The sequence below is a fragment of the Carcharodon carcharias genome (genome assembly GCF_017639515.1).
Source record: "Carcharodon carcharias isolate sCarCar2 chromosome 40 unlocalized genomic scaffold, sCarCar2.pri SUPER_40_unloc_11, whole genome shotgun sequence".
In the NCBI taxonomy this organism is placed as follows: Eukaryota; Metazoa; Chordata; class Chondrichthyes; order Lamniformes; family Lamnidae; genus Carcharodon; species Carcharodon carcharias.
Genome location: NW_024470851.1, coordinates 70381 through 82675, shown reverse-complemented (window position 1 = coordinate 82675; position 12295 = coordinate 70381). Strand labels below are relative to the sequence as shown.

General features: G+C 47.0%; 1 protein-coding gene across 2 annotated transcripts in view; it reads right to left on the bottom strand.

The window, feature by feature from the left end:
- LOC121275023 (oncoprotein-induced transcript 3 protein-like) overlaps nucleotides 1-12295 on the bottom strand; it is a 105063-nt gene that overhangs the window by 61437 nt on the left and 31331 nt on the right. For both annotated transcript variants that reach the window (XM_041182415.1, XM_041182416.1), the window contains exons 4-6: nucleotides 11736-11812; nucleotides 11478-11642; nucleotides 9145-9240 (exon numbers count right to left, since the gene is read on the bottom strand). In XM_041182415.1, the coding sequence (XP_041038349.1) occupies nucleotides 9145-9240; nucleotides 11478-11642; nucleotides 11736-11812 (338 nt within the window). The remainder of the gene's footprint in view (nucleotides 1-9144; nucleotides 9241-11477; nucleotides 11643-11735; nucleotides 11813-12295) is intronic.

Genomic DNA, 12295 nt, shown 5'->3' with positions numbered 1-12295 from the left:
GACATTCTCTTGTCAGTGAGAGCTTTCTTGAAGTAGATCAGACCCCTGGGGAGCAGTGAGAACAGATGGTGAGAGACATTCTATTGTCAGTGAGAGATATCCTGAAGTAGGTCAGTCCCCAGAGGAGCAGTGAGAACAGATGGTGAGAGACATTCTATTGTCATTGAGAGATATCCTGAAGTAGCTCAGTCCCCAGGGGAACAGTGAGAAAAGATGGTGTGAGACATTCTATTGTCAGTGAGAGATAATCTGAACTAGCTCCATCCCCAGCGGAACAGTGAGATCAGATGGTGAGAGACATTCTTTTGTTAGTGAGAGATATCCTGAAGTTACTCAGTCCCCAAGCGGAATAGTGAGAACAGACGGTGAGGAGCATTCTATTGTCAGTGAGAGATATCCTGAAGTATCTCAGTCCCCAGGGGAACCATGAGAACAGATGGTGAGGGACATTCTATTGTCAGTGTGAGATATCCTGTAGTATCTCAGTCCCCAGGGGAACCATGAGAACAGATAGTGAGGGACATTCTATTGTCAGTGCGAGATATCCTGAAGTATCTCAGTCACCAGTGGAACAGTGAGAACAGATGGTGAGGGACATTCTATTGTCAGTGCGAGATATCCTGAAGTATCTCAGGCCCAGGGGAGCAGTGAGAACAGATGGTGAGCGACATTCAATTGTCAGTGAGAGATATCCTGAAGTAGCTCAGTCCCCAGGGGAACAGTGAGAACAGATGGTGAGAGACATTCTATTGTCAGTGAGAGATATCCTGAACTAGCTCAGTTCCCAGAGGAGCAGTGAGAAAAGATGTTGTGAGACATTCTATTGTCGGTGAGAGATAATCTGAACTAGCTCCGTCCCCAGCAGAACAGTGAGATCAGATGGTGAGAGACATTCTTTTGTTAGTGAGAGATATCCTGAAGTTACTCAGTCCCCAAGCGGAATATTGAGAACACACGGTGAGGGGCATTCTATTGTCAGTGAGAGATATCCTGAAGTATCTCAGTCCCCAGGGGAACAGTGAGAACAGATGGTGAGGGACATTCTATTGTCAGTGCGAGATATCCTGAAGTATCTCAGTCCCCAGGGGAACACTGAGAACAGATGGTGAGGGACATTCTAAGGTCAGTGAGAGAGATCCTGAAATAGGTCAGTCCCCAAAGGAACAGTGAGAACAAATGGTGAGAGACATTCTATTATCAGTGAGAGATATCCTGAAGTACCTCAGATGCCAGGGGAACAGAGTGAACAGATGGTGAGAGACATTCTCTTGTCAGTAAGAGCAATCTTGAAGTAGATCAGACCCCTGGGGAGCAGTGAGAACAGATGGTGAGAGACATTCTATTGTCAGTGAGAGATATCCTGAAGTAGGTCAGTCCCCAGAGGAGCAGTGAGAACAGATGGTGGACACGTTCTATTGTCAGTGAGAGATGTCCTGAAGTAGCTCAGTCCCCTTGGGAGCAGTGAGAAGAGATGGTGATAGACATTATATTGTCAGTAATACATGATCTGAACTAGCTCAGTGCCCATGGGAACAGTTGGAACAGAGGGTGTGAGACATTCTATTGTCAGTAAGAGATATCCTGAAGTCGCTCAGCCCCAGGGGAACAGTGAGAACAGATGGTGAGGGACATTCTATTGTCAGTGAAAGATATCCTGAAGTAGCTCAGTCCCCAGGGGAACAGTGAGGACAGATGGTGAGGGAAATTCTATTGTCAGTGAGAGATATCCTGAAGTAGCTCAGTCCCCAGGGGAGCAGTGAGAACAGATGGTGAGAGACATTCTATTGTCAGTGAGAGATATCCTGAAGTAGCTCAGTCCCCAGGGGAGCAGTGAGAACAGATGGTGAGAGACATTCTATTGTCAGTGAGAGATATCCTGAAGTAGCTCAGACCCCAGGGGAACAGAGAGAACAGACGGTGAGAGACATTATATTGTCAGTGAGAGAAATGCTGAAGTAGATCAGACCCCTGGGGAGAGTGAGAACAGATGGTCAGAGACATTCTATTATCAGTGAGAGGTATCCTGAAGTAGCTCAGTCCCCAGAGGAGCAGTGAGAACAGATGGTGAGAGACATCCTATTGTCAGTGAGAGATATCCTGAAGTAGCTCAGTCCCCAGGGGAGCAGTTAGACGAGATGGTGATAGACATTATATTGTCAGTGATATGTGATCTGAAGTAGCTCAGTCCCAATGGGAACAGTGAGAACAGAAAGTGAGGGACATTCTATTGTCAGTGAGAGATATCCTGAAATAGCTCAGACCACAGGGGAGCAGTGAGAACAGATGGTGAGAGACATTCTATTGTCAGTGAGAGATATCCTGAAGTATCTCAGGCCACACGTGAACAATGAGAACAGATGTTGAGAGACATTCTATTGTCAGTGAGAGATATCCTGAAGTAGCTCAGTCCCCATGGGAATAGTGAGAACAGATGGTGAGAGACATTCTATTGCCAGTGAGAGATATCCTGAAGTAGCACAGTCCCCAGGGGAACAGTGAGAACAGATGGTGATAGACATTTGATTGTCACAGAGAGATATCCTGAAGTAGCTCAGGCCCAGGGGAGCACTGAGAACAGATGGTGAGAGACAATCTATTGTCAGTGAGAGATATCATGAAATAGCTCAGACCGCAGGGGAGAAGTGAGAACAGTTGGTGAGATTCTATTGTCAGTGAGAGATATCCTGAAGGAGCTCAGTCCCCAGGGGAGCAGTGAGAAGATATGGTGATAGACATTATATTGTCAGTGATAGATGATCTGAAGTAGCTCAGGCCCAGGGGAACAGTGAGAACAGATGGTGAGAGACATGCTATTGTCAGTGAGAGATATCCTGAAGTAGTTCAGTCCCAAGGGGAGCGGTGAGAACAGATGGTGAGAGAAATTATATTGTCAGTGAGAGATATCCTGAAGTAGCTCAGTCCCCAGGGGAGCAGTGAGAAAAGATGGTGAGGGACATTCTATTGCCAGTGAGAGATATCCTGAAGTAGCTCAGGCCCAGGGGAGCAGTGGGAACAGATGGTGAGAGACATTCTATTGTCAGTGAGAGATATCCTGAAGTAGCTCAGGCCCAGGGGAGCAGTGGGAACAGATGGTGAGAGACATTCTATTGTCAGTGAGAGATATCCTGAAGTAGCTCAGACCCCAGGGGAACAGAGAGAACAGATGGTGAGAGACATTCTATTGTCAGTGAGAGAAATGCTGAAGTAGATCAGACCCCTGGGGAGAGTGAGAACAGATGGTGAGAGACATTCTATTATCAGTGAGAGGTATCCTGAAGTAGCTCAGTCCCCAGAGGAGCAGTGAGAACAGATGGTGAGAGACATCCTATTGTCAGTGAGAGATATCCTGAAGTAGCTCAATCCCCAGGGGAGCAGTTAGACGAGATGGTGATAGACATTATATTGTCAGTGATATGTGATCTGAAGTAGCTCAGTCCCAATGGGAACTGTGAGAACAGATGGTGAGAGACATTCTATTGCCAGTGAGAGATATCCTGAAGTAGCACAGTCCCCAGGGGAACAGTGAGAACAAATGGTGATAGACATTTGATTGTCACAGAGAGATATCCTGAAGTAGCTCAGGCCCAGGGGAGCACTGAGAACAGATGGTGAGAGACAATCTATTGTCAGTGAGAGATATCATGAAATAGCTCAGACAGCAGGGGAGAAGTGAGAACAGTTGGTGAGATTCTATTGTCAGTGAGAGATATCCTGAAGGAGCTCAGTTGCCAGGGGAGCAGTCAGAAGAAATGGTGATAGACATTATATTGTCAGTGATAGATGATCTGAAGTAGCTCAGGCCCAGGGGAACAGTGAGAACATTTGGTGAGAGACATGCTATTGTCAGTGAGAGATATCCTGAAGTAGTTCAGTCCCAAGGGGAGCAATGAGAACAGACGGTGATAGACATTCTTTTGTTAGTGAGAGATATCCTGAAGTTCCTCAGTCCCCAAGCGGAATAGTGAGAACAGATGGTGAGGGGCATTCTATTGTCAGTGAGAGATATCCTGAAGTAGTTCAGTCCCAAGGGGAGCAATGAGAACAGACGGTGATAGACATTCTTTTGTTAGTGAGAGATATCCTGAAGTTCCTCAGTCCCCAAGCGGAATAGTGAGAACAGATGGTGAGGGGCATTCTATTGTCAGTGAGAGATATCTTGAAGTATCTCAGTCCCCAGGGGAACCATGAGAACGGATGGTGAGGGACATTCTATTGTCAGTGTGGGATATCCTGAAGTATCTCAGTCCCCAGGGGAACAATGAGAACTGATGGTGAGGGACATTCTATTGTCAGTGCGAGATATCCTGAAGTATCTCAGTACCCAGGGGAACAGTGAGAACGGATGGTGAGGGACATTCTATTGTCAGTGTGGGATATCCTGAAGTATCTCAGTCCCCAGGGGAACAATGAGAACTGATGGTGAGGGACATTCTATTGTCAGTGCGAGATATCCTGAAGTATCTCAGTACCCAGGGGAACAGTGAGAACGGATGGTGAGGGACATTCTATTGTCAGTGCGAGATATCCTGAAGTATCTCAGTACCCAGGGGAACAATGAGAACAGATGGTGAGGGACATTCTATTGACAGTGCGAGTTATCCTGAAGTAGCTCAGGCCCAGGGGAGCAGTGAGAACAGATTGTGAGCGACATTCAATTGTCAGTGAGAGATATCCTGAAGTAGCTCAGTCCCCAGGGGAACAGTGAGAACAAATGGTGAGAGACATTCTATTGTCAGTAAGAGATATCCTGAACTAGCTCAGTCCCCAGCGGAACAGTGAGATCAGATGGTGATAGACATTCTTTTGTTAGTGAGAGATATCCTGAAGTTACTCAGTCCCCAAGCGGAATAGTGAGAACAGACGGTGAGGGGCATTCTATTGTCAGTGAGAGATATCCTGAAGTAGACAGGCCCCAGGGTAACATTGAGAAAAGATGGTGAGAGACATTCGATTGTCAGTGAGAGATATCCTGAAGTATCTCAGACCCCAGGGGAACAGTGAGAACAGATGGTGAGAGACATTCTATTGTCAGTGAGAGATATCCTGAAGTAGCTCAGTCCCCATGGGAACAGTGAGAACAGATGGTGAGGGACATTCTATTGACAGTGAGAGATATCCTGAAGTAGCTCAGGCCCAGGGGAGCAGTGAGAAAAGATGGTGAGCGACATTCTATTGTCAGTGAGAAATATCCTGAAGTAGATCAGGCCCAGTGGAGCAGTGAGAAAAGATGGTGAGAGAAATTCTATTGTCAGTGAGAGATATCCTGAAGTATCTCAGGCCCAGGGGAACAGTGAGAACAGATGGTGAGAGACATGCTATTGTCAGTGAGAAATATCCTGAAGTATCTCAGGCCCAGGGGAACAGTGAGAACAGATGGTGAGAGACATGCTATTGTCAGTGAGAGATATCCTGAAGTAGTTCAGTCCCAAGGGGAGCAATGAGAACAGATGGTGATAGACATTCTATTGTCAGTGAGAGATATCCTGATGTAGCTCTGTCCCCAGGGGAGCACTGAGTAGAGATGGTGAAGGACAATTGATGGTCAGTGAGTGATATCCTGGACTTTCTCGTTCCCCTTATGAGCACTGAGCACAGATGTTGAAGGGCACTCGATGGTCAGAGAGATACTCCCTGGGTTATCTCAATTCCCAGATGAACACTGAGCACAGATGGTGAAGGACACTCGATTCACAGTGAGAGATATCCTGGGCTATCGTAGTCCCCAGGTGAACACTGAGTGGAGATGGTGAGGGACACTGGATGGTCAGTGAGTGGTATCCTGAGTTATCCTAGACCCCAGGTGAACACTGAGTGGAGATGGTGAGGGACACTGGATGGTCAGTGAGGGGTATCCTGGGTTATCCTAGTCCCCAGGTGAACACTGAGTGGAGATGGTGAGGGGCACTAGATGGTCAGTGAGGGCTATCCTGGGTAATCCTAGTCCCCAGAAGAACACTGAGCACAGATGGTGATGGACACTCGATGGTCAGAGATATTCACCCTGTGGTATATCAGTTCCCAGATGAACAGTGAGTAGAGATGGTGAGGGACACTGGATGATCAGTGAGATATATCCCGGGCTATTTCAGTCCACAGGTGAGAACTGAGTACAGATGCTGTGGAACACACGATGGTCAGTGAGAGATATCCTGGACATCCACATTCCCCGAGTGAACACAGAGTACAGATGGTGAGGATACTCCACGGTCAGTGAGAGATATCCTGAGTTATCTCTGTCCCTGGGTGAACAGTGAGAACAGAGGATGAGGGACACTGGATGGTTAGTGAGGGATATCCTGGGAGATCCCAGTGCCCAAGTGAAGTTGGATTCTGAATACATTTCTGGTATGACTGCCTCATTGTTGTAAGTACACATTTAATGTCAAATAAATTAAGACTGAACTGATAAGTAAATTGGATGTGTGACATAAATATCATTTTAAAATACATGAGACAAACTGAATGATATATTTCGCCATTGACATGCTAAAGTTATAAATGTAAAGTAATCTTTAGGATTCGAATGGAAACATGGACATGTAGCAATGATATTTATAACTAATATCATACAATTGATGTAGATAACAGTGATTTACACTGATGAACAAACAGTGTTGTAACCCTTGCACTTCCTGTTATAAATTAATTTGTGATTGTGCAAAAGGCACAGTTTCAAAGAATTGTGGAAAATACACAACTGGGAAGCATTGTGAACTCTGAGGGCGATCGTCTCCCCTCAGTAACTACATTCCGCTCCCCTAAGTAATTGCATCCCGTTTCCCTCAGTACTGCATCCAACTTCTCTCAGTCATTGCATCCCACTCCCCTCAGTAACTGCATCCCAGTCCCGTTAGTCACTGCATCCCACTCTTCTCAGTTATTGCATCGCACTCCCCTCAGTCTGTGTATTCCACTCCCCTCAGTCTTTATATTCCACTCCCCTCAGTCAATACACTATAATCTGCTCAGTCTTTGGATACCAGACCTTCGGTCTCTAAATCCAACTCCCCCTAGTCACTGTGTTCAAATCCACTCAGTCACTGCATCCCGCTCCCCTTGTGTCACTGCATTCCGTTTCCCTCCTCAGTCACTGCATTCCACTCCCCTCAGTCATTGCATCCCTCTCCCCTCGGTCACTGCATTCTATTCCTCTCAGTCACTACATCCAACTCCACCTGGTCAATGCATCCTACTCCCCTTAGGATGACATCCTAATACTCTCACTCACTCTTTCACCCTCACCTTAGTCACAACATCACCATCCCATCTGTCACCGCAACACATTCTCCTCAGTATCATCATCCCCACTCCTTAGTGGACTGGGGTGTGGGAGGAGGGATGGGGCACTGATACGAATGACAATACAGGACTGAATGTAAAAGAGACAGATGAGAACAGGCACAAAGATAGAAATATCTGACATTTCGAGATACTGAAGTAGCCAGACACGAATATTCTGAACACTAAATGTAGATGGAGGTGCCAACTGGGTGATACAGGCTTGCAAAAGGGAGGGAGTCATAGAGAGTTAGAGCTGAAGGGACGCAGAGAGAGAGAGATTGATGGACCCACACAAAGTTAGAGAGAGGGATATACAGACAGAAATAGGGAGAGATAGAGAGTGTGAGTTAAAGAGCGTGAGAAACTGATAAACGTATAGATAGACATCCAAACAATTTCAAAGAGTGAAGCAGATAGTCAAAGAGACAGGAGTTGATGGGAAGAAAGGGTCAGGGATAAGTCACAACTATAAGACAGCTAGAGAGATACAGAGATGTTGTGAGAGCGAGAAAAAGGGATATAGACACACAAGAGCTAAAAAGAGACAGATAGAGAGAGTGAGCAACACGATCAAAGAAAGACTTTTGAAACAGAGATAAAAGTTGAGAGATTGGTAGGTTGACAGTTAAATTATAAATGGAGCAAGAGATAATAGGAATGAGAGAGCGCGAGGGAGAGAGAGATAACAAGAAAGATAAATAAAGTCAAAGAGATAAAGGGAGGCAGAGAAAGACAGTTTAATTCAGATGAAGAGAGGGAAATAGAAATACCAGAGATAAATGGGACAGATAAGGGAGAGCAAGAGAGAACATGAAAGAGATAGAGTAGCAAGCAGAGAGAAGTGAAAATGACATTTGCAGGATGACAAGTAGAGTTGGAGAGAATGGGAGAGAGAGACATAGAGAGAGATAACAAAATAGAGAAAATGAGAGACAGTGATAGAGAGAGAGACCGGGAGAGAGAGAGAGAGCGACAAAGGCACTGTGTGGACAGACACAGTGATGCACAGAGATTGTCAGATGGAGAGAGTGTATAACCTGATCAATAATGCATCCAAAGATGGATTTCAACAAACGATTTTACTTAGAATCTGGTATCAGGTGATAATGCAGAACTTCCTCGAAGATTCGTTGAGATCAATGACTGTTTACGGAAAGCCAGATAAACAGATGAGTGAGAATGGAACAGAAGATTAGGGTTTGATGAAGGAGGAGAGCAGGATGGTCGTGAGGGGCATGACACTCAATTGGACTAAGTGTTCCAAGTGACCAATTGGTCCAAATGAGGAACACACAGAGTACACAAGTAATTGCCACCGATGCTTCCACATCTGTCCTGTATAAATATAAACAGGTCAACGCAGGAATGGCAGAAAACATGAACACTTCATCTTAGTGTTCAGTAAAACACAGATGCCAATCTAAGTATGAACCTGTCGGCTCGCTGACAGCACCACAATCTCCAGACTCATAAATATGACATCCACATCTGACAGAATTCCATCATATCATCAACGACACCCCACTCTGCATGATCAATAATCCCACTCCCCACAGAGAATACTGTTCTCAGTTAATGGACCCAACCATTCATAGCTGAACCACAATCCCCTCAGTCAATGCAGCCCAATCCACTCATCCACTGAATCTCACTGCACTCACGAAAAACATCACAATCCCCTCAAACACGGCATTCCTCTCCTCTCACCCACTGCAACCTGCTCCGCTTAGTCTCTCCATCCCACTCCCCTCAGTCACTAAATCCCACTCGCCTCAGTTTCTATACCCCACTACCTTCAGTATGAGATAGCAGCGATCACATGGTGTTAAGATTTTCTGAAGAATATCCCCTCCAGCCTGATACCTGCTAGTTCCGATGTGGTTGGGCTGGATGTTGCAGGGACACTGGAAGTTTTAGCCGAGTGTACCTCGGATTCCGGAGTTGGTGTTGTCCTTGGATCTGCAATGAGTAAGGAGACATGACATATTGCAGAGTGCGGATCAACTCGAGGGATCACTTATACGGCAGGAAATTTGTGCTTCACAATGTATATCGAGTGAAACTTAGCGATGTCAATTTTTCACTCCTAATTCTCACCCAGTCACTCACATCAACTCCCCTCAGTCACTAAATCCTGCTCCCGTTAGGCACCATATGCCACTCACTTCAGTCACTGCATCTCACTCCCCTCAGTCATTGCATCCCACTCCCCACCGTTCTACATCACACTCCCCTCAGTCACTGCATCCCACTCCCCACCGCTCTACATCACACTCCCCTTAGTCACTGCATCCCACTCCCCACCGTTCTACATCACACTCCCCTCAGTCACTGCATCCCACTCCCTCAATCCAAACATCCCACTCCCCAAAGTCTCTACAACCGACTCCCCTCAATCCCTACATCCCAATCCCCTCAGTAGCTACATCCCACCTCCATGAATCACTACATCCCAATCCCCTCAGTAACTACATCCCACCCCCATGAATCACTACATCCCACTCCCCTCAATTACTACATCCCACTCCTCTCAGTTACTACAACATACCGCCCTCAACCTGTTGTTAAGTGTGCATCACAGCAGCTCCCGAGGTCCTTCCGGTGCATGGCGGCACCATCAGGGAAAGTGAAGGCACGTTGCCTATATACGGAAATCGCTGCCGTAAGGCAGATTCGTTTATAGGCCCCAGCCACTTTCAGAAATGCCAGGTTTGATGTGTGGGAGCTGGTGGTGGTGCTGTGAATGGGGTTGCTTGGGCATGAAGGATGGCTTTGCTGGGCGTGGGGTTTTGCGGTGTGGAGGGGTTTATAATGGGGGCACAGATAACTGGGTTTCCAGTATGTCGTGTAGTGGTCAGGGGGTTTGGAGACAAGTTGGTGGAGTGGGGTGTGGTTTGTGTTTGGGGGTTAGTCTCAAAATGGGCAGCACTGCAGTGTGGCTACGGTGTAGTCAGGAGTTGGGGAGGTTGGCATTCATGTTGGGAGGACTCGGGGAGAGGGTACAGTCATGGAGGGAAGGGTAGTTGAGGGTCACCTGAGGGTGTGTGAGGGTAGTCAGGTGTCGGAGATGAGGAGCGTAATCAGCGGTGAGGTTGGTAGTTCGGCTTTTGGGGTAGTCAGAGTTTAGGGAGGAGGTCGTGGTTTGGAGAGCGGAGTTGGGTTTGGGTAGGTGCTCCACAGGTCAGTAAGGTATCAGAGAGCAGGAGAGGAGAGGGAATGTTGGGGCGAGGGAGTCCTCCTGTTTGCGGCTGAGGTGGGAGCCAGTAGTACACTAACTGAGCAGGGAGGAATGGTTTTAATCCATTTAACTTTTCCTTTGTAACGGTTCTGCTAAATGACCCAGAACCATCTAAATTACTCAAATTAAATCAGCGAATTGGATAGTTCCTGGGTCAGGGAAATTATCCTTCGGAAGTTCAATATTCCGGGGCAATTTCTGTGCAGCCCTCACGTGGTGAGTTTCAGGGGTTTCGCCCGTCAATCTTCTGGGGTACCTCCCTGGAACGAGATCCCTCACTCACAGGAGAAGGGAAGTCCTGGGTGATTATTCCAGAATGATTTGTGCAAATGTGCAGCAATGTGAATCAGCCCATCTTAACTTTAATCCTCACGGGCAATTTAACTGTGTGTGTCTGTGCATCAGGCATTCCAAAGGATCCTCACATATTGCACCATTTGGATCAAATCTCAGATGGTTCTGAGGTTAGAGGATTCAGGCCGTTATGTTGGTGTTCAAATCCATGATGATCATACAGCTCCCCACCCACCCGATCCACAGTTCACTCCCACAGCCCCCACACCCCATCGCAATAATATTCGGACCAGGTCCACAACCATCAAATAAATCTCTACTCCTCCAATTCAGTATATCCATCATTGGCAGGCGTGTTCAGCTGCCTGGACTCTAAGAATTGGACATCCTTCCGTAAACCTCTCCACCTCGTCACACCTCTCTCCCCCTGCCACAATCTCTTTAAAACCTACTGCTTGATCAAGCGGTGGGTCTGTTTGTTCTCCATGATGACGACAGGGTCTGATTCATGTCCCTAGATTTATGGGGAAATGTTCACTTTATGTTACAGACCTTTATTCATTTTGTTTCATGCAACGGGGAGCAGGTGGAACATTATTATTTCAGTGAGTGACCCGGCACATCCAGAGTCACCCTCCTGTGTCATTTATAAACAGCAATGTACCTGTGCAATAAGCAGCAGAACAGCCTGGCGCCGGCTTCAGCTCATACACGAAGTACCTGCTGCAGTTTTTAACCTTTATCTCTCGGGTCCAGTAGCAGGGATTCCAAAGCGAGGTAAAACAAACTGTCCTGGTTACCACCCCCTGTCCCAGGGTGGGATGTGAACCTGAAATGAGGTTTGTAAATATTGAAGAATGTAACCGATGTGAGCAGTGCTGGGCAGTGAATGTAAATCTGATATTAGAAAGTCTGACATTACCCTGTAACCAGCCTGGGGAATATGTGGAGCAGTAAAACACTGAGACAACAGAGTCTGTAATCTTCCATCCACCAGAACTGCAACAACAATCACAGCATCATAGGGTTAAGGAAAGTTACAGCTAAGAAGGAGGCCATTTGGTCCATCATGTTGCCACTAGCTCTTTGAATGATCTGTACAATTAATGCCACTCCGGTCCTGTTCTAACCCATTAAACTGAGAACCTCCCCTTCCACGGCTGGCCTCGTCTGGGGCCGAGCTACACATGCGCAGTATGGGAGCGAGCTGCACATGCGCGGAATGGGAATGAGCTGCACATGCGCAGAATGGGAATGAGCTACACATGCACGGAATGGGAATGAGCTGCACAAGCATGGATTGGGAATGAGCTGCACAAGCGTTGAATGGGAATGAGCTGCACAAGCGCGGATTGGGAATGAGCTGCACATGCGCAGACTGGAAATGAGCTGCACATGCGCAGACTGGGAATGGGCTGCACATGCGCGGAATGGGAGAGAGCTGCACATGCGCAGACTGGGAATGGGCTGCACATGCGCGGA